General features: G+C 40.7%; 1 protein-coding gene across 4 annotated transcripts in view; it reads left to right on the top strand.

Moving 5' to 3' along the window:
- LOC130283266 (cytochrome P450 4B1-like) overlaps nt 1-15046 on the top strand; it is a 35639-nt gene extending 20593 nt beyond the window's left edge. For 2 of the 4 annotated variants that reach the window (XM_056532493.1, XM_056532494.1), the window contains exons 7-13: nt 764-915; nt 3921-4027; nt 4781-4971; nt 8011-8144; nt 9847-9911; nt 10462-10544; nt 14695-15046. In XM_056532493.1, coding sequence (XP_056388468.1) covers nt 764-915; nt 3921-4027; nt 4781-4971; nt 8011-8144; nt 9847-9911; nt 10462-10544; nt 14695-14872 — 910 coding nt within the window. In that variant the 3' untranslated portion in view covers nt 14873-15046. The remainder of the gene's footprint in view (nt 1-763; nt 916-3920; nt 4028-4780; nt 4972-8010; nt 8145-9846; nt 9912-10461; nt 10545-14694) is intronic. The other 2 variants (XM_056532495.1, XM_056532496.1) reach the window with 1 other exon arrangement.
- Nucleotides 15047-22176: the final 7130 nt, after the last annotated feature.

Here is a 22176-nt window from a genome sequence, read left to right as displayed (position 1 = left end):
AGTGATGTGTAAGCCTCCACCACCCCAAGTTTCGCTCCAAGGCTTCTTCCGGGGTGTGGACACCCCGGAAGAAGCCTTGGAGCGAAACGTGGGGTGGTGGAGGCTAACACATCACTCTCTCCCACTTGTACGGTGTCTATGTTAGGACATGGTCAGTCATCAGCAGCAACTCCGTCCCGCGTTAGGCGAAACACTGTCCTGCCTCCTCCCTCACACCGATCTCCGTTGATCATCAGTTGCAACTCCGTCCCCCATTGGGCGAAACACCGCACCGCCTCCTCTCTCACACCAATCTGTGTAAGTCATCAGTGGCAACTCCATCCCGCCTCCTCCCTCACACCAATCTCCGTCAGTCATCATGTCTGTCAGGCTGATGACTGACAATTTCCTAAAATGGACGCCGTACACTTGGTAATGATTGATTGTAATTTTGTATTCTATGTCAATCATGATTTTTTTAAATGTATGTCCTTTTTGCATTTATGTCTCAATAAAAATAATTTTTCTAACCATTGATCTACATACGCCATTGTTGTTCATTTGTATTAATAATAATTGGCGTTGATCAGTTATGCCTGGGAAGGGTATTGTATTTTGCATATACTGAAACATGCAGCAGCTATGGGACCCTTGGGGAGAGAGGGCCCTGCCCTGGTGGCCCCATTCTATTTGCAACATGGTAGTGAGAGCCTGCATGGGAGGAGTTAGTAGCCATGCGCTCCATATGACATAGTTGATCACTGTCTTTTTTTTTTTCTCGCAGTGAAAATGAATACATCAAAGCTGTGTATCAGCTCTCGCAACTGGTGCAATACAGGACCCGCTGCTTTCCGTATCACAATGATTTTATTTTCTACTTGAGCCCACATGGATTCCGCTTCCGGAGAGCACTGAGAATAGCGCACGGACACACAGGTCAGAATAGATCACAAGTAATTGACCTTGTGGGTACGTGCATACTACAGAATTTCTGAGAGAAATTCTACTTAGAAATTTCGGAATATCAGCACTTTGCGATTTCGCAAATATTTAGAATATAGTACTACAGGGTGGGCCATTTATATGGATATACCTTAATAAAATGGGAATGGTTGGTGATATTAACTTCCTGTTTGTGGCACATTAGTATATGTGAGGGGGGAAACTTTTCAAGATGGGTGGTGACCATGGCGGCCGTTTTGAAGTTGGCCATTTTGATTCCAACATTTTTTTTTCAATTGGAAGAGGTTCATGTGGACGCATCAAACTTATTGGGAATTTCACAAGAAAAACAATGATGTGCTTGGTTTTAACGTAACTTTATTCTTTCATGAGTTATTTACAAGTTTCTGACCAATTATAAAATGTGTTCAATGTGCTGCCCATTGTGTTGGATTGTCAATGCAACCCTCTTCTCTATATACTGCTATATACTACTATATACACCGCAGGAGAAATGCTAGCACAGGCTTCCAGTATCCGTATAAACTGCTATATACTACTATATACACCGCAGGAGAAATGCTAGCACAGGCTTCCAGTATCCGTATACACCGCTATATACTACTATATACACTGCAGGAGAAATGCTAGCACAGGCTTCCAGTATCCGTATACACCGCTATATACTACTATATACACTGCAGGAGAAATGCTAGCACAGGCTTCCAGTATCCGTAGTTTCAGGTGCTGCAGAATGGGCAAAACAAAAATTGGAACAGGACCCTCAGTTTACGCAGAAGATTTTGTTCAGTGATGAGGAAACTTTTATGTGAATGGGGAAGTTAACAAACAAAACCACCGCTATTGGTCTGACACTAACCCCCATTGGAAAGATCCCTCCAAGACTGTTGGAACACAAAAATTGATGGTATGGTGTGGTATATGGGGTACAAAGATAGTGGGGCCATTCTTCATCAATGGAATCCTCAAGGCCACTGGATATGTGAAATTGCTACATGATGATGTGTTTCCCTCTTTATGCACTGAAGCTGTCACGTTCTCTGAGTGTTTCCAGCAAAATGGTGACCACCACATTATGGGTGTAAGGTCCGAGCATTCCTAGATGAACAGTTTCCTGGAAAGTGGATTGGTCGTCGTGGGCCAGTTGAATTGCCCCCAAGGTCTCCTGATCTGACCCCCTTAGACTTTTATCTTTGGGGTCATCTGAAGGCAATTGTCTATGCTGTGAAGATACGAGATGTGCAGCACCTGAAACTACGGACACTGGAAGCCTGTGCTAGCATTTCTCCTGCGGTGTATATAGTAGTATATAGCAGTGTATACGGATACTGGAAGCCTGTGCTAGCATTTCTCCTGTGGTGTTGCTATCAGTGTGTGATTTTTTTAAAGTGTTTTTTCCCATGCAGGATTTTCGCATGGGGAAAAAAAAAGTGAACAAACGTAGCGGATATGCGAATTTTGCCTATTTTCACCTTATGAAATATGTTACTAAAGGGAAATTGACAATTCTGCATTATCTCAAGGTTGGAAATCAGGGCTGTAGCAAAGCTTTTTGACACAGTAGGCGAAAGCTACCCCGCCCATTGGCTTCACCCTTTGACACACCCTACTTTACTACTGGGGTGGCGCACTGTAACAAACCCCCTCCTCATGTAAGCTCCTTACTAGTGTTGAGCGGCATAGGCCATATTCGAATTCGCGAATATTCGCGAATATATGGACGAATATTCGTCATATATTCGAGAATATTCGCATATTCGTTATATCCTCGTTTTATTTTCGCGTATGCGAAAATACGCGCATGCGAAAATTAACATATGTGGAAATTCGCATATGCGAAAATTAGCATATGCGAATTTTCGCGCGCCAGTCTCACACAGTAGTATTACAGCCTTCTTTACACCACACAAGCTGGAAGCAGAGAGGGATGATCACTGTGATGTGTACTGTGAAGGAAAAAAAAAAAAAAAAAAAAAAAAAAAAAAAAAAACGAATATTCGTAATTACGAATATATAGCGCTATATTCGCGAAATTCGCGAATTCGCGAATAATATTCGAATTGCGAATATTCGCGAGCAACACTACTCCTTACTACTGGGGTGACATACTGTAACAAACCTCCTCCTCATGTAATCACCTTACTACTGGGGTGACACTGTAACAAACCTCCTCCTCATGTAATCTCCTTACTACTGGGGTGACACTGTAACAAACCTCCTCCTCATGTAATCTCCTTACTACTGGGGTGACACACTGTAACAAACCTCCTCCTCATGTAATCTCCTTACTACTGGGGTGACACTGTAACAAACCTCCTCCTCATGTAATCTCCTTACTACTGGGGTGACACACTGTAACAAACCTCCTCCTCATGTAATCCCCTTACTACTGGGGTGACACACTGTAACAAACCTCCTCCTCATGTAATTACCTTACTACTGGGGTGACACAATGTAACATCCCTCCTCCTCATCTAATTACTTTACTACTGGGGTGACACACTGTATCAACCTCCTCCTCGTGTAATCTTCTTCTAGAGTGAAGCACTGTGACCACGGTGGTGCTGGCTGGGCGGGTGCCTCGGATGAGCGCAGGGGCTTTGGATGCTGGCTGGCTACTAACTTTCTTGCAGAGTAGCATCCCCATCAAGAGGGTGCTCTAGGCGGATGCCTATTAAGCTTAAAGGCAGAACCGGCCCTGTTGGAAATCATTGGGTCAAGTGTAGAGATGAAAGAAGGTCACTGAACACTTGTGAAGTTGGGTTGTGGTGACTGTAGGTAGAAGCTTTCTCAGAGTCCTCAGAGATGTGGGAAGGGGCACCAGGGAATTGAGTAGGGAGATAAAAGTTTGGGGTTGTGAGACAGAGAATCTATGGGAGTAGCGAAGTGGTCCTGTGTAGCACAAGTGAGTGCACACTTGAAAATCATCATTGTTTGTTTGGATGTATTAAAACTCATATTCCATTTGTTATACATAGATAAAGTCATCAAACTGAGGAAAGAATCACTAAAACAGGAGACGGAGCTCGAGAAGATCAAACAGAAGAGACATTTGGATTTTCTGGATATCCTGTTATGTGCCAAGGTACTGGACCGATTCATGTATAATTTGTCATGTGTCCAGGCGTGTAGCGATAGGGCCACAGAGGTAGAAATTGCACCCGGACCCGACAGCCTCTGCCATATAAGATGACACCAGTATTATAAATAGCAAATGATAGGTGGGCCTTTTTTTTTTTTTACAGTTTTTGCATCGGATCCAATGAACTTAAAAAGTAGTTAACCCCTAACATTATCTAACGAACATGTACCCTGCTCTAATCATGGGGGTCGCGTCTCTGGGGACCCCCGCAATCTTGGTTGTGGCACCCCAGACATCCGATGCATGTACCGAACTTCGCTCCGTGCCGGATAACTGGCGATGTGGGGTGGAGGCTCGTGATGTCACGACCATGCCCCCTCAATGCAAGTCTATGGGAGGGGGCGTGACACCGTCACGCCCCCTCCCATAGACTTGCATTGAGGGGGCGTGGTCGTGACATCACGAGCCTCCGGCGTATCACCCAACACTTTAAACAATCATCAGACATCTTATCCCCTATCCTTTGGAAAGAGGATAAGATGTCTAGGGGAGGAGTACCCCTTTAAAGGTGGAAGGTGGTGCCAGATCTTCAGAACCTGTGGTGCAGCTGTGCCCTCTTCAAGTCAAGGGAGATACGTTGCAATTCCAGATATAATCCATGGACAAGAGTTGTTCTGTTTCTAGACAACAAATGGAAAACCCTTTTAAATATTATCCAAATATTTCCAGTAACAGGTGCCTCTCTGTTTTTCTCAGGATGAAAATGGTCGGGGACTGTCTGATGAAGATCTGCGGGCAGAGGTGGACACATTCATGTTTGAGGGGCATGATACCACGGCCAGCGGCGTCTCCTGGACATTTTATTGTATGGCTAAATACCCCGAGCACCAGGAGAAATGCCGGGAGGAGATCAGAGGGGTCTTGGGCAAGCGGACCACAGTAGAGTGGTAGGAACGTGTGGTATAATCAATAGATTCAAGACTGCAATGTTCATACCTGTCTATATTGGAAAATATGACAAAAATGATCACACCTGTCCTGTGACGACCATGGTCAGTTTTCTAGAATTCTATAGGTACAATGGAATTGGCGCGTGGGACTACTGTCAAAAAATGCACGATGTCTGGTAGAGTTGTAAACAGAATAGTGTGTCCGTGTAGTCGAGGGGAACACTGCTGGAAGGGTGGTGCTGTCAGAAAGTGCAAGTCCAGTATAATGTATGTTAACCAATAAATATCCAATGGAAAAAATGGGCACTCACCCTGTAAAATGTAGCTTTTATTTCATCACTTTAAAACATAGACCAAAGACAGATCCAGCAGCCACCGAGGTCCTTAATGGTCTATTCACACGTACAGTATTCTGCGCAGATTTGATGCGCAGGATTTTCTGCTGCAGATTTCAATGTAAACTAAATGACTGAACACAGCTTCAAATCCTGCGCATCAAATCTGCGCAGTATACTGTACGTGTGAATAGACCCTAAAGTGGTACTCCGCCCCAAGACGTCTTATCCCCTATCCAAAGGATGGGGGATAAGGTGTCTGATCGCGGGGGTCCCTCAGCTGGGACCCCCAGCGATCTCTGCTGCGGCAACCCCAGTCATCCGATGCATGGAGGGAAGTAGCGATCCGGCGACGGAGGCTCGTGACGTCACGGCTTGCCCCCCACGTCACCTCCTCCCTCTCAATGCAAGTCTATTAGAGGGAGTGTGACAGCCACCACGCCCCCTCCCATAGACTTGCCCTGAGGGGGCGTGGTGTGATGTCACAAGCCCCCAGAGCTGTAGGGAGATCGCGGGGGGTCCCAGCGGCAGGAGCCCGCAATCAGACATCTTATTCCTATCCTTTGAATAGGGTATAAGATGTCTAGGGGCAGAGTACCCCTTTAAAGCCTGAAGGACCTCGTCAGCTGCCGGGTCTGTCTTCAGTCTATGTCCACAAGAGCACTTTAAAGTGATGAAATAAAAGCTATGTTTTACTGGGTGAGTGCCAATTTTTTCTATTGGATATTTACAATACAGGAATTTATGTGCACTACTGTGGTAGATGTATGCAGTGACATTGGCTATCCCTCAACACTGATGTTAAAATTGAGACATTCGCCAGTGTATCATCATATGAAGGACATACCAGAGCCCGCACACCAATGCCAAGGTTTCTCAAATGGCGCAGGACCTAGCGCTAAACCTACCTGTGCGTGATAAGCAAAACAGGGGCCAGTGGGCAATTACGGCAGCATTACGTCCACTCACAGAGTCCTCCCAGGTACCCTCCAGCGTGACTAAGCACACATACAATGGGAGGAGGGAGGCAAACTGCAAGCCCCACCTAAGTTGGCTAATATAGGTGCCTGGCCTCACAGGTGCTACCTTGAAGCTGCCTGGAAAATGTTCAAGGCGCATTAGCTATGGAGTTTACACACCTCCAAGTATACATTTTTAAACAACAACAAAAAACGTGGTCTCAAATGGCAGGAGGTGCTCAACCCCAAATGCAGTTGTGCATATATACTGGGGGAGCAGATCCTGCCCTTGTAATCCGTTGCTAGGGGTGATCCCCAGCATATAAATGCATACAATGGAGGATGCCTGCAGCGGACTACAAGTGCCACAATAGAATCCTACACCAGATAGACGGTGTGGATGTGTAACATTTAGAACAATACAATACAGGAATTTAGGTGCACTACTGTGGTAGATTATATACAGTGACTATTGGATATTTATTAGTTTTCTAAGATTGTGTAAGAAACTGCAAACAGATGATGATGGTTGCAGGGGATTTTAAGGGTGTGTTCACACTTTCAATTTTTTATTGCAATTATTATTAAATTCAAAGCCAGGAATGGATCAGAAAATATGTGCCATCTCAGTCTTTCCTCCATTTATGATCTGTTCCTTGCTTTGAATTCAATAATTGCAATAAAAAACCTGAACATGTGAACACAGCCTTAGAGTACCTCTCATGATCTTGTTAAATGTTATAACCCTCCCAGATCACTGCCCCCATTATGATAAACCACCCCCTGCCTTTATCTTTATATTTTTTTTAGTTTTCTACCTTGATATTGCTCTGTATTTTCTGCTCAGTCAGATTCACAGACTGGGAAGGGGCGTTCCCCAGCAGGCGTGACATCATCTGATGCCATACAGGGGAGAACTTCCTCACTCAGTTACACACAGGCCAGAGCAGTTCAGTGTGAGATGAGCTATGATTGGCTAAGGCTGCAGGAGTCCAAATTCTGTGCAAAAGATGGGGGGCGGGGGGGAATGTGCTCTGGACAAGTAGACACCTAGTGGCAGCTTTTTAAAAACATAAATAAAACATAGAAACCTTTTTTTTTTATTTATTTTTTTTTTTTTAAACGAGGTACATTAGAAAGATTTTTCATTTACCATAAGGAGTGCAATAGCAAAAATTTGATTCCCTTAAATGGTTACTCTCATTAAAACAACTCATTTTACATTACAAGCTGATGACACTGTTAGATAGCTGTTGGGACAAGAAGATAAATATATGTCTTTACTTCCATAATGCAGAAAAATGCTTTTATTCTACTGTGCAAAGTGTCATAGTGTCCTTCCCAAGACTCTGAAGTGCTGTGGCTTACAAATCTCTCTCTCTATCTCTCTATATCTCTCTTATAGAAAACATCAGGTGCCTAACTATGGGGGTAAAGAAGATGTGGTTGCACCTGGGTCCATTTATGAAAAACTTACACCAAAAAGCTAAGCTATGTCTGGACCAGTGTAGTTTTTGATGGATTTGCGCCTTTTTACATAAAGGAGCAGTTCATAAAATCCACCCATATCATGCCTATTGCCAAAATCAGTGGTTTCAACTCAAAATCAGCAGAAACGTGTAAACCAAAAGGCATAAAAAAATGCGCAAAAAAGGACACTTGCACCAAAATAGCGCCAAATATTGATGGAAAAAAATGGGTAAACTCAATGATAAATGCTGGCCAATGTGATTTATTGACAGGGAGGACCTGGGTAAGCTGCCATACACCACTATGTGTATTAAGGAGAGCATGCGTCTGTACCCACCTGTACCAGGAGTGGCTCGGGAACTTAAAGAGCCAATCACATTCTTTGATGGGCGGAGCCTGCCAAAAGGTCAGTGACAATTTTTTAAACCTAAATGATAAAAAGATAAAAACATAAAATGAGTGTTTCTTCTACATTTTATACATATTACTATATTTTAACCTGCTGTTTTTTCTTGTATTTAATACGGGAGAAAAGCAGACTTTTTAAAAGGTCTGTTCTGCCTCTCCGTCACACTCTGGCAAAAAGTTCTCGTTCTGACGGAACTAGTTCTATCTGAACCTATACTTCACTAATAGCTCAAAACAATGTGCATAACACTAAGAGCTCTAAAAGCTCCATATAACATTGTAAGGTCTCCTAGGATTGTATGTTTTTACTTGAAAGCTGTTTTTAAAGCAAAGTTATTTATAATGTTACGGTAACATGTATGGCTATGGGTAAATAGATGGTGCCCTGTGGTTGAAAAAAAAACAAAGCACTGCATTAGCGGTTATTTTATGCTTTTTCAAAATAAATGCCTGCCGGCAGATGCCTGCCGGTGTTCATATTCACATAAAGGTATAGAAATAAGCAATGGCTTTTCAAGTGGTTCAAAATTATGCCTTTTTGAGCAACAGGTTTCGTGCCTGGAAAGTTGAGTCTTTTTAAAGGTTATGAAAAATTATTCCCATTTTGGAGCATAGCAACAGGACTGGCATCTTAGAAAGTGCTCAAAAGTTACACAAATCCCTCTATGCGGCTTCTTCGCGATTAGTGTAAAAAAAAAAACTAAAAAAAAACTGTTACACTTAGCTTTCAATGAAAACCGATTTTGAACAGAACAGATGCAGAACATTTCTGCTTTACTACAATTATTATATGTTGCTCCTACCCCTATCTGTGTTCACTGCTCAGTGTCCCTCACAGAAATCTTCACCTAACACCTGCTTTCTCTAAAATTGCTGCTAAAGCTATGTGCATAGGCTTTAATACTGGCTCCTGATTGGCTAGAAGGGCTGTTTGAAAGGCATTTTTGGATTCCCTTAGGTCATGTGATCCTTGCTCCTTCTCCTTTCTGCCATGTGGCTGATGTTATTTGATCAGGTTTTGCCGAACCGAAACACCCGGAGCAAAGTTCTGACAGAACTCGCGATCTATGGGTTTGGTTCGCTCATCTCTATTTAAAGGGGTACTCAGGTGAAAAACTTTTTTTTTATTTTTATAAATCAACCGGTGCCAGAAAGTTAAACAGATTTGTAAATTAATTCTATTAAAAAATCTTAATCCTTCCTGTACTTATTAGCTGCTGAATACTACAGTGGAAATTCTTTTCCGTTTGAAACACAGAGCTGTCTGCTGACATCATGAGCACAGTGCTCTCTGCTGACATCTCTGTCCATTTTTAGGAACTGTCCAGGGTAAAAGGAAATCCCCATAGCAAACATATGCTGTTCTGGACAGTTCTTAAAATGGACAGAGATATCAGTAGAGGGCACTGTGCTCGTGATGTCAGCAGACAGTTCTGTGTTTCAAAAAGAAAAGCATTTTCGCTGTAGTATTCAGCAGCTAAGAAGTACTGGAAGGATTAAGATTTTTTAATAGAAGTAATTTACAAATCTGTTTAACTTTCTGGCACCAGTTGATTTAAAAAAAAAAAAAAAAGTTTTCACCGGAGTACCCTTTTAAGGCTAGTAAGTTTGTTGTTGATATTGATGAAGTAATAACTGTTCATGTCCTTTTTTTTTTTTATATACTTATACTAAACTATTGTAAACTTTTGATGAAACAGGTACCAGCATCTTTCTCAGCATATTTTGCATGAACAGATCTCCCAGTATGTGGGAAAACCCTGAGGTAAGTGCAGTCTACTGACATCTCTGTGTAGCTGTCAGATAAATGTTGAGATAGATAGGTAGATAGATAGATAGATAGATATGAGATAGATGGTTATGAGATAGATATGAGGTGGATAGATACACATGAGAGATATAAGACAGATAGGTAGATAGATATGAGATGGATGGATAGATAGCACTAATTGAATGCAGTAATCAATTTAAGCAAGCTAGAAATATTGATTACAGACTGATGCCTTCCAAACTGATGATCAATCATGTTGGATTTTTCAGGTTGACAATTGGTTGAAGATCAGTTTGTAAAAACCAATTTTTCAGGCAGACATAGAGCTTGTATGAACAGTACGATATACGCTTGAACAGCCTTTCGGTGGCCGATCTTAATCCTAAATTTACTTGGCCCTTTCACAATGACTTTCAGGGTACTCTGATTATTTATATTGCTCTCTATATGCGCTACATACATTGTGGATGGACCTTATTTTGCATTATAAAGCAGTTGTTTTTACAACCAGGTTTATGTAAATATTCTATTTTTATGATTTTAGGTTTTTGATCCACTGAGGTTTTCACCCGAGAATGCATCAAAGAGACATTCACATGTGTATGTTCCCTTCTCCGCTGGATCAAGGTACAATACATAAGAGAAAAAGGGAGGAGAGACACAACACCGGGCAAACAAAAATTCTAAAAATTAGGACCTTATGAATTGCCAAAAAATATAAACAATGCAATTCCAATTTGAGCCGACTGTTTCTCAGATAGATCAAGTTCTTTTGACACTAACGCTAAGAAGATAGTTTTGCAATGTAATAAAATAATACACAGGTGTTAAAAATATGCAGATCTATTGATTATAAGTAATAAACATTAAAAAGTAAACTAGTGAAAAGTAAACTATATATATATATATATATATATATATATATATATATATATATATATGAAAAAAAAATTGAATAAACAGTGGCACACCAAGTGTCAGCAAAAAAAGGTGATTTATTCAAAAAAACGTGTTAGGCCACGTGTGCCACTGTTTATTTAATTTTTTTGTATCTTGGAGGGGTCCCCAACCTGGACCTGACACAGTAGGCACCTGTGCACCTTTTACCCTGGAGTGCTGCTTTCCTGCTCTATCTATCTATATCTATCTATCTATCTATCTATCTATCTATATATATATATATATATATATATATATAGTAGCCCTTGGGGGGTGTATGGTAGGGTTGGTATGGTGTTGGTATATGAGGGGTTAATATTAACCCTGTCACTCGTGACGCCAGGGTGAGGGCTGGTATGCTGAATCTATTTTCCGGCCTATCGCCGCCCTTCCCAGAAGCGATAGGTGCAATGAAATGACTGAAGGTCCACAAGCAGATTTAACTTGAACTTGAATAACTTTACTGCAGTGCTTGCAATATCCAATGCGTAGTAACAGCCTCATATAACAGTTCTTAGGTTGCTTAGCGACTGACAGAAGTTGCGGACCTTGCATTAAACTTGTAGTCTGTGAATTTAGGGAATGATGTGCAGTTGCGTCCGGATTTAGGGGAAATATTGGGTCCGGTGATACTGCAGAGTGCTTAGGGGATGACACACTCTGATTGGTCCGAACGTCTGCCATCCACCAGTACATGGTGTGATGGGATTACTGACGCAAGAGGGCCTCCAAAGGTCCTTAAGCTAAAACCATGGAGTTCACTTTGTCACATGACCTGCAGGTCCTGCAACGCTAATAGAAACAGGTAATTAACCATTTACATACAGAAATAATACTATATACATTATTCTATGGACAAATTAGAAATCTATATACTATAATAGAGGCGACTAGGGGCGGACTGACTAACAGAGATTACTAAGTCCTAGGGACTCTGGCTACGGGGACCCATAGATAAATAAGTACCGTATGAAATGTGGTACTGGGATATATATATATATATATATATATATATATATATATATATATATATATATATATATAAAGATTATTAATAATGCATCACAAACTTATGTATGTTAACTATATACAGATGTACAGTAGAACTACTAGTCAGAAGTTAGCAACCATGTCACATTATCACAACAGTTACAAGATTAGTTCAGATATCATATACACATAGTAGGAATATTACTCTGCAAGAGAACCCCATGATATCAAAACGGGCAACATCTAGGCCCAGATTTATCAAACTTTGTGAAAGAAAAACTGGATTCATTTTCCCACAGCAACCAATCCCAGCTCAGCTAACATTTGTGGTAAAGGGAAAGCTGAGCTCTGATTGGTTGCTGTGGAGAAATCACTCCAGTTCACTCCAATCACTTTTGATAAATCTGGGCCCAAATCTTTAAATATATATAATGAAAGTGATAACTTACACTCCGCCCACTTCTAACTAAAACATAACACATGACTCTGGCTACGAACTTTCAAAGACACAGTACAGGAAATATGATATATATATATTGTACTCTAAATGTTATAAATGCTAATAATTTCCTTTTTGGAATGTAATTTATATTATTGATATTAAAATGTTAATTATTAACTTAATTTAGATGGTGAAGGGATAATCAGTTGACCATGCTGCATGCATCATGTGAATGTACCAATATGCATAGAACACACTCTGTTTTCTGCAGAAGAAAGAGAAATGATCTATATGCTAAATTTTACAATCACAACCTGGAGAGCAATATATAACTTCACCATATTTATGGACATAATGTCATCATATGTTAAAATGTGTCTTAATCAAATGAGAAGCCATTTGTGAGTTACTGAAATCATGTGAGACCTAACTTCTGCACTCAGGAAAGCTTGGTCCATCGCATAGTCATAGGTAGCCATTGTCTTGTCACCATGTGAGCATTTCAGATGAGGCCTGGCTGCATAGTGTAAGACTTCTTCTTGGCTTTTTTTTGATTGCGTCCCTCAGGTAGCTTCCTAGAGGTGTAGAGTAGTTCTGAAGATGTATGAACTCTCCCTCTCTATAATTAACTACATCTAAAATCTATATGGAGTATTTCCTGTATAATCTGTCTGGAGTTTTCCTTGTGTAACTGCACATGATTTTTTTTACCAGAAATCTTAATTAAATACACACCCCATCATTTAGAATTCTCTAATAGATAGAATGGGTGTATATTTATGCAAATAAGTATCTAGTGATGTTCTTTGACCATCTTCTGGCTTAGTGACCATTTATTAAATCACTAGGTGGCACTCTTACATAGGGTATTAGACTCAGTCAGTCAAGTGTTGGCTTTTAATAATGTGCAAATAATTATGTAAGTGGCGTCATCCATCTATTTGTAATGACTTTACCTGCTTTGGCCTGAAGGGTTACCCTCTTCCTGCCCTAGGACGTATGAATATGTCCCAGTAGCTGACTTCATGGCAACTGAACCTATGCAATCTCCTGCACATCATCATGCACTGCAGGAGCTTGGCAGCGGGACTCAGCTGTTAATCATAGCCGGAGTTCCACCACAGTTGCTGGGATTGGGATCGCATCGGTTTTGGCAGTATTAACCCCATAAATGCCGTGATAAGTACTGATCACAGCATCTATGGGATTGACAAGGGGAGGGGGCTCTCCCTGTTCACCAAAGCTGACTCCATGATGCGATTGCAGGGTCCTGTAAGTTGCCATGGCAGCAGGAGGCAAGCTGATGGCCTCCTGTCTGCCTAGTACGGCAGCCATAGGCTGGATCGCACAGGCTAAATGTCAGTGTGATACTGACAGTTATACTCTGCTGAAGTATAGATGTACTGCAGCATAGCTAAAAAGTCATAAATATTAAAATAAAAGGTTTTTCCTAATAAACCCCTGTATTATCACCCTAAAAAAAGAAAAAAAAGTATACATAATAGGTATTGTCACATTCGTAAAGACTTGTACAATAAAACGATAATGGTAACGGTGAACGCAGTAAACAACAAAACCGCAAGAATCGCTAATTTTATTCCAAAACGTTGGAATAAAAAAAGATTAAAAGTAGCATGTATGTCAAAAATGATACCAATAAAAAGTACAGCTTGTCCCACAAAAAAATAAGCCCTCACACAATGGCGTTGGATGCAAAATAAAAGGAGCATGGCAACACAAAAAAGGGAAAAAAAGGATATTGTTGTGAAAAGAAATAAAGAACATAAAAAACTAAATAAATTGTTTTTTGCTGACACCTCTGTCTGTCTCAGGAACTGTCCAGAGCAGGAGCAAACCCCCATAGCAAACCTATCCTGCTCTGGACAGTTCCTGAGATAGACAGAGGTGTCAGCAGAGAGCACTGTGGTCAGACAGAAAAGAACAACTCAACTTCAGCAGCTGATAAATACTGGTTTAAGGCCTTGATAAATGGTCCTCCCGAAATGTGTTGGTGTTTTGTACTATATTTTTATCTCTTCCCCCCCCCCCCCCCCCCTTTTTCGATATGTTTTTAAGAGATGGAAAAAAAGCTTTCAAGTTTTACTATTTCTGACTGAAGATCTGAGTGCTGGCTTCTTCCCTACGGGATCTGCTTTTCCATTCATCCTTCCTCTACACAGGTTTTGATAAATCTCCACCACAGTTACATAGTTAAAAATGTCCCATCAGTTTTACAGTTGCAGTTCCTTCTATGTTTTACCTGTGGGTCGTATATAAATACAATAGGTTCTGCCAAAGATAACACATGTGTAACTGGTTAATCTTTCTTATATACCCTGCACTGTATATAAGATGGAGTGGCAAAAATGGCATTTAAGTTAAAACTTATGTATTTTTTCCCATCAGGAACTGCATAGGACAGAATTTTGCTATGAATGAGATGAAGGTCGCCCTTGCTCTGGCGTTACTGAGATTCAAGTTTAGTACAGACCCCGACAATGAGCCAATGAAGATGCCTCAGCTTGTCCTACGTTCCTTGAATGGCATCTACATAAATCTAAAGAAAATAGAAAGAACAGGATAATGCCTGAATACTGTAGTCTCTGTGATTCTTTCACGTCTGTATTGTTTATGTTTATTGTACATTCTACAATTTGTCAGACTATGTATTAAAAAATAAAATAGTATAAAATAAAATACAAAAATATAAAATAAAAATAGTAATTATATATTGCTGAATTCCAAAGGATCTTATGTGATGCCCCCTAGAGGAATAGAAATAGAATTACAAAATTAAAACAGGAAAGCCATTTTATGGGTAATTGGCTTGGAATAGGACTTTAAGAAGGGATGCAAAGATTGCAGCTACTAATCCTGTGCATGTAGCATAGTAGTCATAATGAATGAACATAAGGTGTATGTATGGTCTCATTTAAGTCATCATGTTTCCATTTGATATAAAATGGGATAAGTCTCTGATCGGGAGGGTGGGATTTCTGACCTGAGTGCTACAGTCTACTGCCGAGAGTCTTATAGGTATTATAAGACTCTCGGCAGTAGACTGTAGCACTCAGAGTAGTAGTGGATCCACTGGATCTGTGTGGTAGATGACGTGGGCCATGCCAGGGAGAGGAATCTAAGGTGCTGCTGGTTTTCACCAGAGCCCGCCGCAAAGCGGGATGGACTTGCTGCGGCAGACAGCGCCCAGGTCGCTACCCCTGGCACGACTCGACCACACAGGTGGTTGGGAAGGAACGAGGCACAGGAGGGATACGGCAACTCGGGGTCTGGGTAGTGGAAGGTCAGGGCTGCCGGCACAGGTGCAAAGTCAGGAACGTAGCAGGGGGTCAATAGGCAGGCGGCAAGGTCAGGTCACGGAACAAAAGGGTCAGGAACACGGCAAGGCAAGACACTGGATAGCTTTCACTAGGGCACAATGACAAACAAAGATCCGGCAGGGGTTAGTGGGAGGTGCTGATACTTATAGGATAGGTGCAGGTGTGGATCATAATTACGGGCGTGCGCATCCTAGGAGGTAGGGGCACCCATACCGGGGCTGCGAGAAGACCGGAGGGACAATAGAGAGCGAAAGTGAGTGACGGGCTAGGATTTGCATGTGGGCGCGTCCAGTGATGCGAATCCCATCCCCGCCGGCTGAGGAGGAGAGGGAAGGAAAGCTCTCATGGTCAGCATGTCTAGCCGGAGCGCTGTACGTAACAATACCCTTATGTTATATATATATTTTCTTCATCAGGTAGGGGAGGATTTGTAGTATATGGGCACTAATGTGTTATATTGCTGCTTCCATAATGTTATAATATTATGTTTTACAATATTTTTCTCAATTAAAGACTTCCCTTGGTTTATAGACTATACTATTAATATCATTAGTCCACAGTAAACTAGAACATAGGTTAGGAGCTTTTCTTCAGCTGCTTTTTGGCCGGAGTCCAGAAGGTGAACTGAGTTTTTATCCTGTAAACTTTCTGCTGATCCTGCACATGTAGTTGACACACCTCGGGATGACATACACCTCCACCGCCTCCTACAGATAATAATGTGGTGATGCAATGAGTATGTAATACCGTAATAGGAAATGCTTCATGACAGCCATAGACCGAGCCCAAGCATAACAGACTTTAGAAAAATTTTGACATTATCTGAGATCGTTCATAATACTGTATCCATATACAATTTTAGAACACCTACATTTTAGAAGTTACACATGACAGTCATGTAAAAGATTGCACCAAAAAACAAAGCTAACCTAAATGAGGAGGTCACTGAATAAGTAGCCTCCAGCGAGTGGTCATATTTCCATCTACAGACCCATATGAGGCTTGTTTTTTTCGGGTGACCAATTGTACTTTGTGATGACATCACTCATTTTACCATAAAATGTACAGCGAACCCAAAAAAATTATTTTGTGGGGAAATTAAAAAGAATTTTGCAGCTTTTGGGGAGTATAATTTTCAAGTAGTACACTTTACATTAAAAAGTCCATATTTTCTTTATTCTGTAGGTCAATATGATTAAAATGATACCCATGGGTACATGCTTTACTATTATTGTACTGGTTTTAAAAAATACTCATACTCATAATCAGTATGTAAAATTGCCCTATTCTGACCCGTTATCTGTAGTTTTTATTGTTTTCACTTTTTAATATGTGACTTTTTGATCACTTTTTATTTTATTTTCTGAAATAAATGATGTGACCAAATAGTAGCAATTTGAGGTTATTTATTTCTTTTATACACAGTTCACTGTACAGGTTCATTAACATTATATATTATTTTAATCGGGCACCAAATGCCAGAAGAAGACCAGGACCTGAGGACGGGACTGCGATATTGGCGGCACCAGGGGAGCGGTGAAAGGTTAGTTAAAGTTTATTATTTTTATTCTGGCAGCTCGGACATAGTGGATAAAATTTTTTTTTTTTACTGAAGTTCTCCTTCAGGGTACATTCACATGCTCGTAACTAGCAGCTGGTTTCCCACTGCAGAAAAACCTGTGCAAGTTATGCTACCGTTCATTTTAGCGGGTCTGCAAACCTGCCACTATTACGGACTGTCCATATGCCCAAACAAGTGCATTGTAGCACATGGAAACCTACTACTTGTTACGAACGTGTAAACATTCTCCGTACCTGTCATAGTGCACAAAAAAGAAAAAAAGTGATCTGTTGCTCAGGACCCAATCCTGATCATGTGCATATAATTTTTATGTGTCTTGGACCTATATATCCAGAGATATAAGCATTTATCTGCTGGTGAGTTACTTTTTCATTGTGCAGGCTGGAGGGGGCGTGTCAGTCTGTCTCCCTCACAGGAGCAAGCCTGGGCAGTCAGCCAATCAGTACTCTCTACTCTGTAACCCTTTCCTCTTTGGTTTTATGCTGTGTCATGTTACACAGAGGAAGATACTTGGAGCTTGCCTGCAGTAATCAGAAGACATTATGGTGAATTCATAACAGGATAAAATTTATAAATATAAGAATAGATCTTTATAAAATTAGTGCAAGGATTTTTTTTAGATAAAAGTACAGCATTTTTATGAATACATGTTCTATTTGTTTTATCTTCTCCTAGTAAAGCTGGATGCTAATCAGCATAGCTGTCACTATGTGTGTCATTTATCTTTCACAGACTCTTGAATGTCTGATCAACTTCTTTGGCATTCAGGAGTCCGAGAAAGCTTTGACTATTTCAGCATGCTGGGAGTTGTAGTTTAGTAACAACTGAAGCTGCAATGTTTGTAAATAACTGTGTTAGAGCAGTGTTGCCTCCAGCTGTTTTAAAACTACAGCTCCCAGCATGTCCACACATCCTTTATCTGTAGTTTTGCATACACAATAGAAATCTCCTATACTGGATACTGGTATGCTTTACGGCCGGTATCCAGTATGCTGTAAAATCTAGACTAGTCTGTTTGGCTAAAAGACAGGTGACCCCTAGTGGTAGCTATTTTGAGCTTGAATTTCAGGTGAAAATTAATTTGTTTTTTTAACAGGTGTATATTGTGAAATGTCATATTATAATATGTCATATTGTAAATGTCAATTACAATGTCCTGCAATATATGAAAAGTTTTTAACAATGACAGTGCCTCTTTAAAGACAGAAAATATTTACTATAGATCTTAGATTTGGACCCTGATATGTTTGTGTTGTGGCCTTAGATGCTTTTCCCCTCATTGGGATCTCAGGCCGTATTCACATGGTGCGTGATAGTGTTGCTCGCGAATATTCGCAATTCGAATATTATTCGCGAATATCGCATATTCGCGAATTCCGCGAATATAGCGCTATATATTCGTAATTACGAATATTCGTTTTTATTTTTTTACATTTTTTTTCTTCACAGTACACATCACAGTGATCATCCCTCTCTGCTTCCAGCTTGTGTGGTGTAAAGAAGGCTGTAATAATACTGTGTGAGACTGTCGTGCAAAAATTCGCATACGCAAAAATTAGCATATGCTAATTTTCGCATATGCGAATTTTCGCGTACACTAATTTTGTATATGCTAATTTTCACATATGTTAATTTTCGCATACGCGAATGTTCGCATATGCGAAAATAAAACGAGAATATAACGAATATGCGAATATTCGCGAATATATGACGAATATTCGTCCATATATTCGCGAATATTCGCGAATTCGAATATGGCCTATGCCGCTCAACACTAGTGCGTGATCAGTAACCTAGTGCTGTGTATTCTGTATCACAAAACAGAGGAAAACAGGAAAATCTTTGGTCATGCAATAAGGGGCCCCATATTTAATTTTTCCCAGGGCCACACTTAATCTAAAACTGGCCCTGAATAGACCATATATAGTCCATAGTTTTCTTCAGAAGGTGAACTGAGTTTTTATGCTGTGAACTCGGCTGATCCGTCACATGTAGCAGACACACCTCAGGATGACATTCACCTCCACCACCTCCTACAGATAATAATGTTGTTATGCAATGCCCATGTAATCCAGTAATAGGAAATGCCTCATGACAGCCATAGACCAAGCACAGACATAACAGACTTTACCAAAATAGAGAAATCATCTGCGATCGTTCATGATGTCCAGGTACAAATTTACAGATGAAGTCAACTCAAGTTCTTTCAATGGGCACTGTCATTAAAACTATTTTTTTTTTCTATTGCGGTCCTTATGGTAAATAAAAAACGTTCTAATATACTTTGTTTAAAAAAAATGAAATTTTCTATGTTTTTTTTGTGTTTAAAAAAAGCTGCCACTAGGTGTCTCCCTACTTGTCCAGAGAACATCCCCCCCCCCCCCCATCTCTTGCATGGACTTTGGACTCCTGCTGGCCTGGCAGAAGTCCAAAATCAGGAAATGCAGTCTGGAGTGCTGAGGGGTATGTGTGCAGCCTTAGCCAATCAGAGCTCATCTCACACTGAACTGCTACTCCGGGCTGTGTGTAGCAGAGTGAGGGACGAAGTTCTCCCCTGTATGGCTTCAGATGATGTCATGCCTGCTGGGGAACGCCCCTTTCCAGTCTGTGAATCTGACTGAGACTGAGCAGAAAATACAGAGGAATATCAAGGTAGAAAACTAAAAAAAATATATAAAAATAAAAGCAGGGGGTGGTTTATCATGATGGGGGCAGTGAACGTGGAGGATTATAAAATTTAACTAGTTTATGAGACGTACTCTTTAAAGGGAATATACAGCATTAGAAAAAAGGTCTGTTTTATTTTCTCACAGGAAACAGTGCCACTCTCGTCAGAGGGCCATGTCTGGCATTGCAGCTCGTCACTATTTAAGAGGGAAAAAAAAGCAGTCCCCTTTTTCTATTCCAGAAAATGACTGTTAATTGCCCGAATTAAGTGAGATTTACTTTTTATCTTGGATGGATTTTGTCTATGTTTATGTTCTGTGATAACTTGAAAACCCCTTGATAGATTTATCTCAAATTTAATGTAATAAAATATTAAGGGTCACTTCACATCTCTATTACATTTGGCTGAAACTGGTCACGTTCGTGTGCATGGGTGCAACTTTTCTCTTCTAGAACTGACATATTGCTGCCTCCGCGCATGTTTGCCAAATTTGTGCGCATGCGTGCTGACAGGTCCGGCTCAGAAGAAAGTTAGAAGTTAGACAACCAGCATCCGAACCACTCGCTCAACCGGCAGCATGAGGAGGAGGTTTGTTACAGTGTGTCACCCCAGTGGTAAGGTTGGGCGGGTCAATGGGCGGAGTCAAGGGGGCAGCAAAATATGCTTTTGTCGAGGGTGGCAAAAATCCTTGCACCAGCCCTACGCACTACATCTCTTTTCGAGAACCAACATATTAGAAAACAGAAATGGATATTCCATCTCTTGAAGTATAAACATCCAACTAAGCCACAAATACAAAAGTAATCCCATGAACTGTTAAAATGTGCGGCAAGAAGAGCTAAAAAAATCTGAAGATTAACCCCTTAAGGACTCAGCCCATTTTGGCCTTAAGGACTCAGACAATTAAATTTTTACGTTTTCATTTTTTCCTCCTCGCCTTCAAAAAATCATAACTCTTTTATATTTCCATCCACAGACTAGTATGAGGGCTTGTTTTTTGCGCAACCAGTTGTCCTTTTTAATTACATCACTCATTATATCATAAAATGTATGGCGCAACCAAAAAACACTATTTTTGTGGGGAAATTAAAACGAAAAACGCAATTTTGCTAATTTTGGAAGGTTTCGCTTTCACGCCGTACAATTTATGGTAAAAATGACATGTGTTCTTTATTCTGAGGGTCAATACGATTAAAATGATACCCATTATTATATACTTTTATATTATTGTTGCGCTTAAAAAAAATCACAAACTTTTTAACCAAATTAGTACGTTTATAATCCCTTTATTTTGATGACCTCTAACTTTTTTATTTTTCCGTATAAGTGGCGGTATGGGGGCTCATTTTTTGCGCCATGATCTGTACTTTTTTTTGATACCACATTTGCATATAAAAAACTTTTAATACATTTTTTATAATTTTTTTTAAATAAAATGTATTTAAAAAGTAGGAATTTTTGACTTTTTTTTATTTTTTTTCATTCACGCCGTTCACCGTACGGGATCATTAACATTTTATTTTAATAGTTCGGACATTTACACACGCGGCGATACCAAATATGTCTATAAAAAATGTTTTTTACGCTTTTTGGGGGTAAAATAGGAAAAAACGGACGTTTTACTTTTTTATTGGGGGAGGGGATTTTTCACTTTTTTTTTACTTTTACTTTTACATTTTTTTACATTTTTTTTTACACTTGAATAGTCCCCATAGGGGACTATTCATAGCAATACCATGATTGCTAATACTGATCTGTTCTATGTATAGGACATAGAACAGATCAGTATTATCGGTCATCTCCTGCTCTGGTCTGCTCGATCACAGACCAGAGCAGGAGACGCCGGGAGCCGCACGGAGGAAGGTGAGGGGACCTCCGTGCGGCGTTATGAATGATCGGATCCCCGCAGCAGCGCTGCGGGCGATCCGATCATTCATTCAAATCGCGCACTGCTGCAGATGCCGGGATCTGTATTGATCCCGGCACCTGAGGGGTTAATGGCGGACGCCCGCGAGATCGCGGGCGTCGGCCATTGCCGGCGGGTCCCTGGCTGCGATCAGCAGCCGGGATCAGCCGCGCATGACACGGGCATCGCTCCGATGCCCGCGGTTATGCTTAGGACGTAAATGTGCGTCCTGGTGCGTTAAGTACCACCTCACCAGGACGTACATTTACGTCCTGCGTCCTTAAGGGGTTAAAGAGTGTGTAAACAAATGAGAAAACAAAGTGCCCATAGGTTCGGATTAGACCGATAAATAACTGAGCTCCTCACTTTAAATAGAAGTTATTTACAAATCTGT

This window comes from Hyla sarda, chromosome 7 (assembly GCF_029499605.1).
Source record: "Hyla sarda isolate aHylSar1 chromosome 7, aHylSar1.hap1, whole genome shotgun sequence".
In the NCBI taxonomy this organism is placed as follows: Eukaryota; Metazoa; Chordata; class Amphibia; order Anura; family Hylidae; genus Hyla; species Hyla sarda.
The sequence above is the reverse complement of the archived record's forward strand: the minus strand, read 5'-3'. Positions and strand labels throughout refer to the sequence as shown.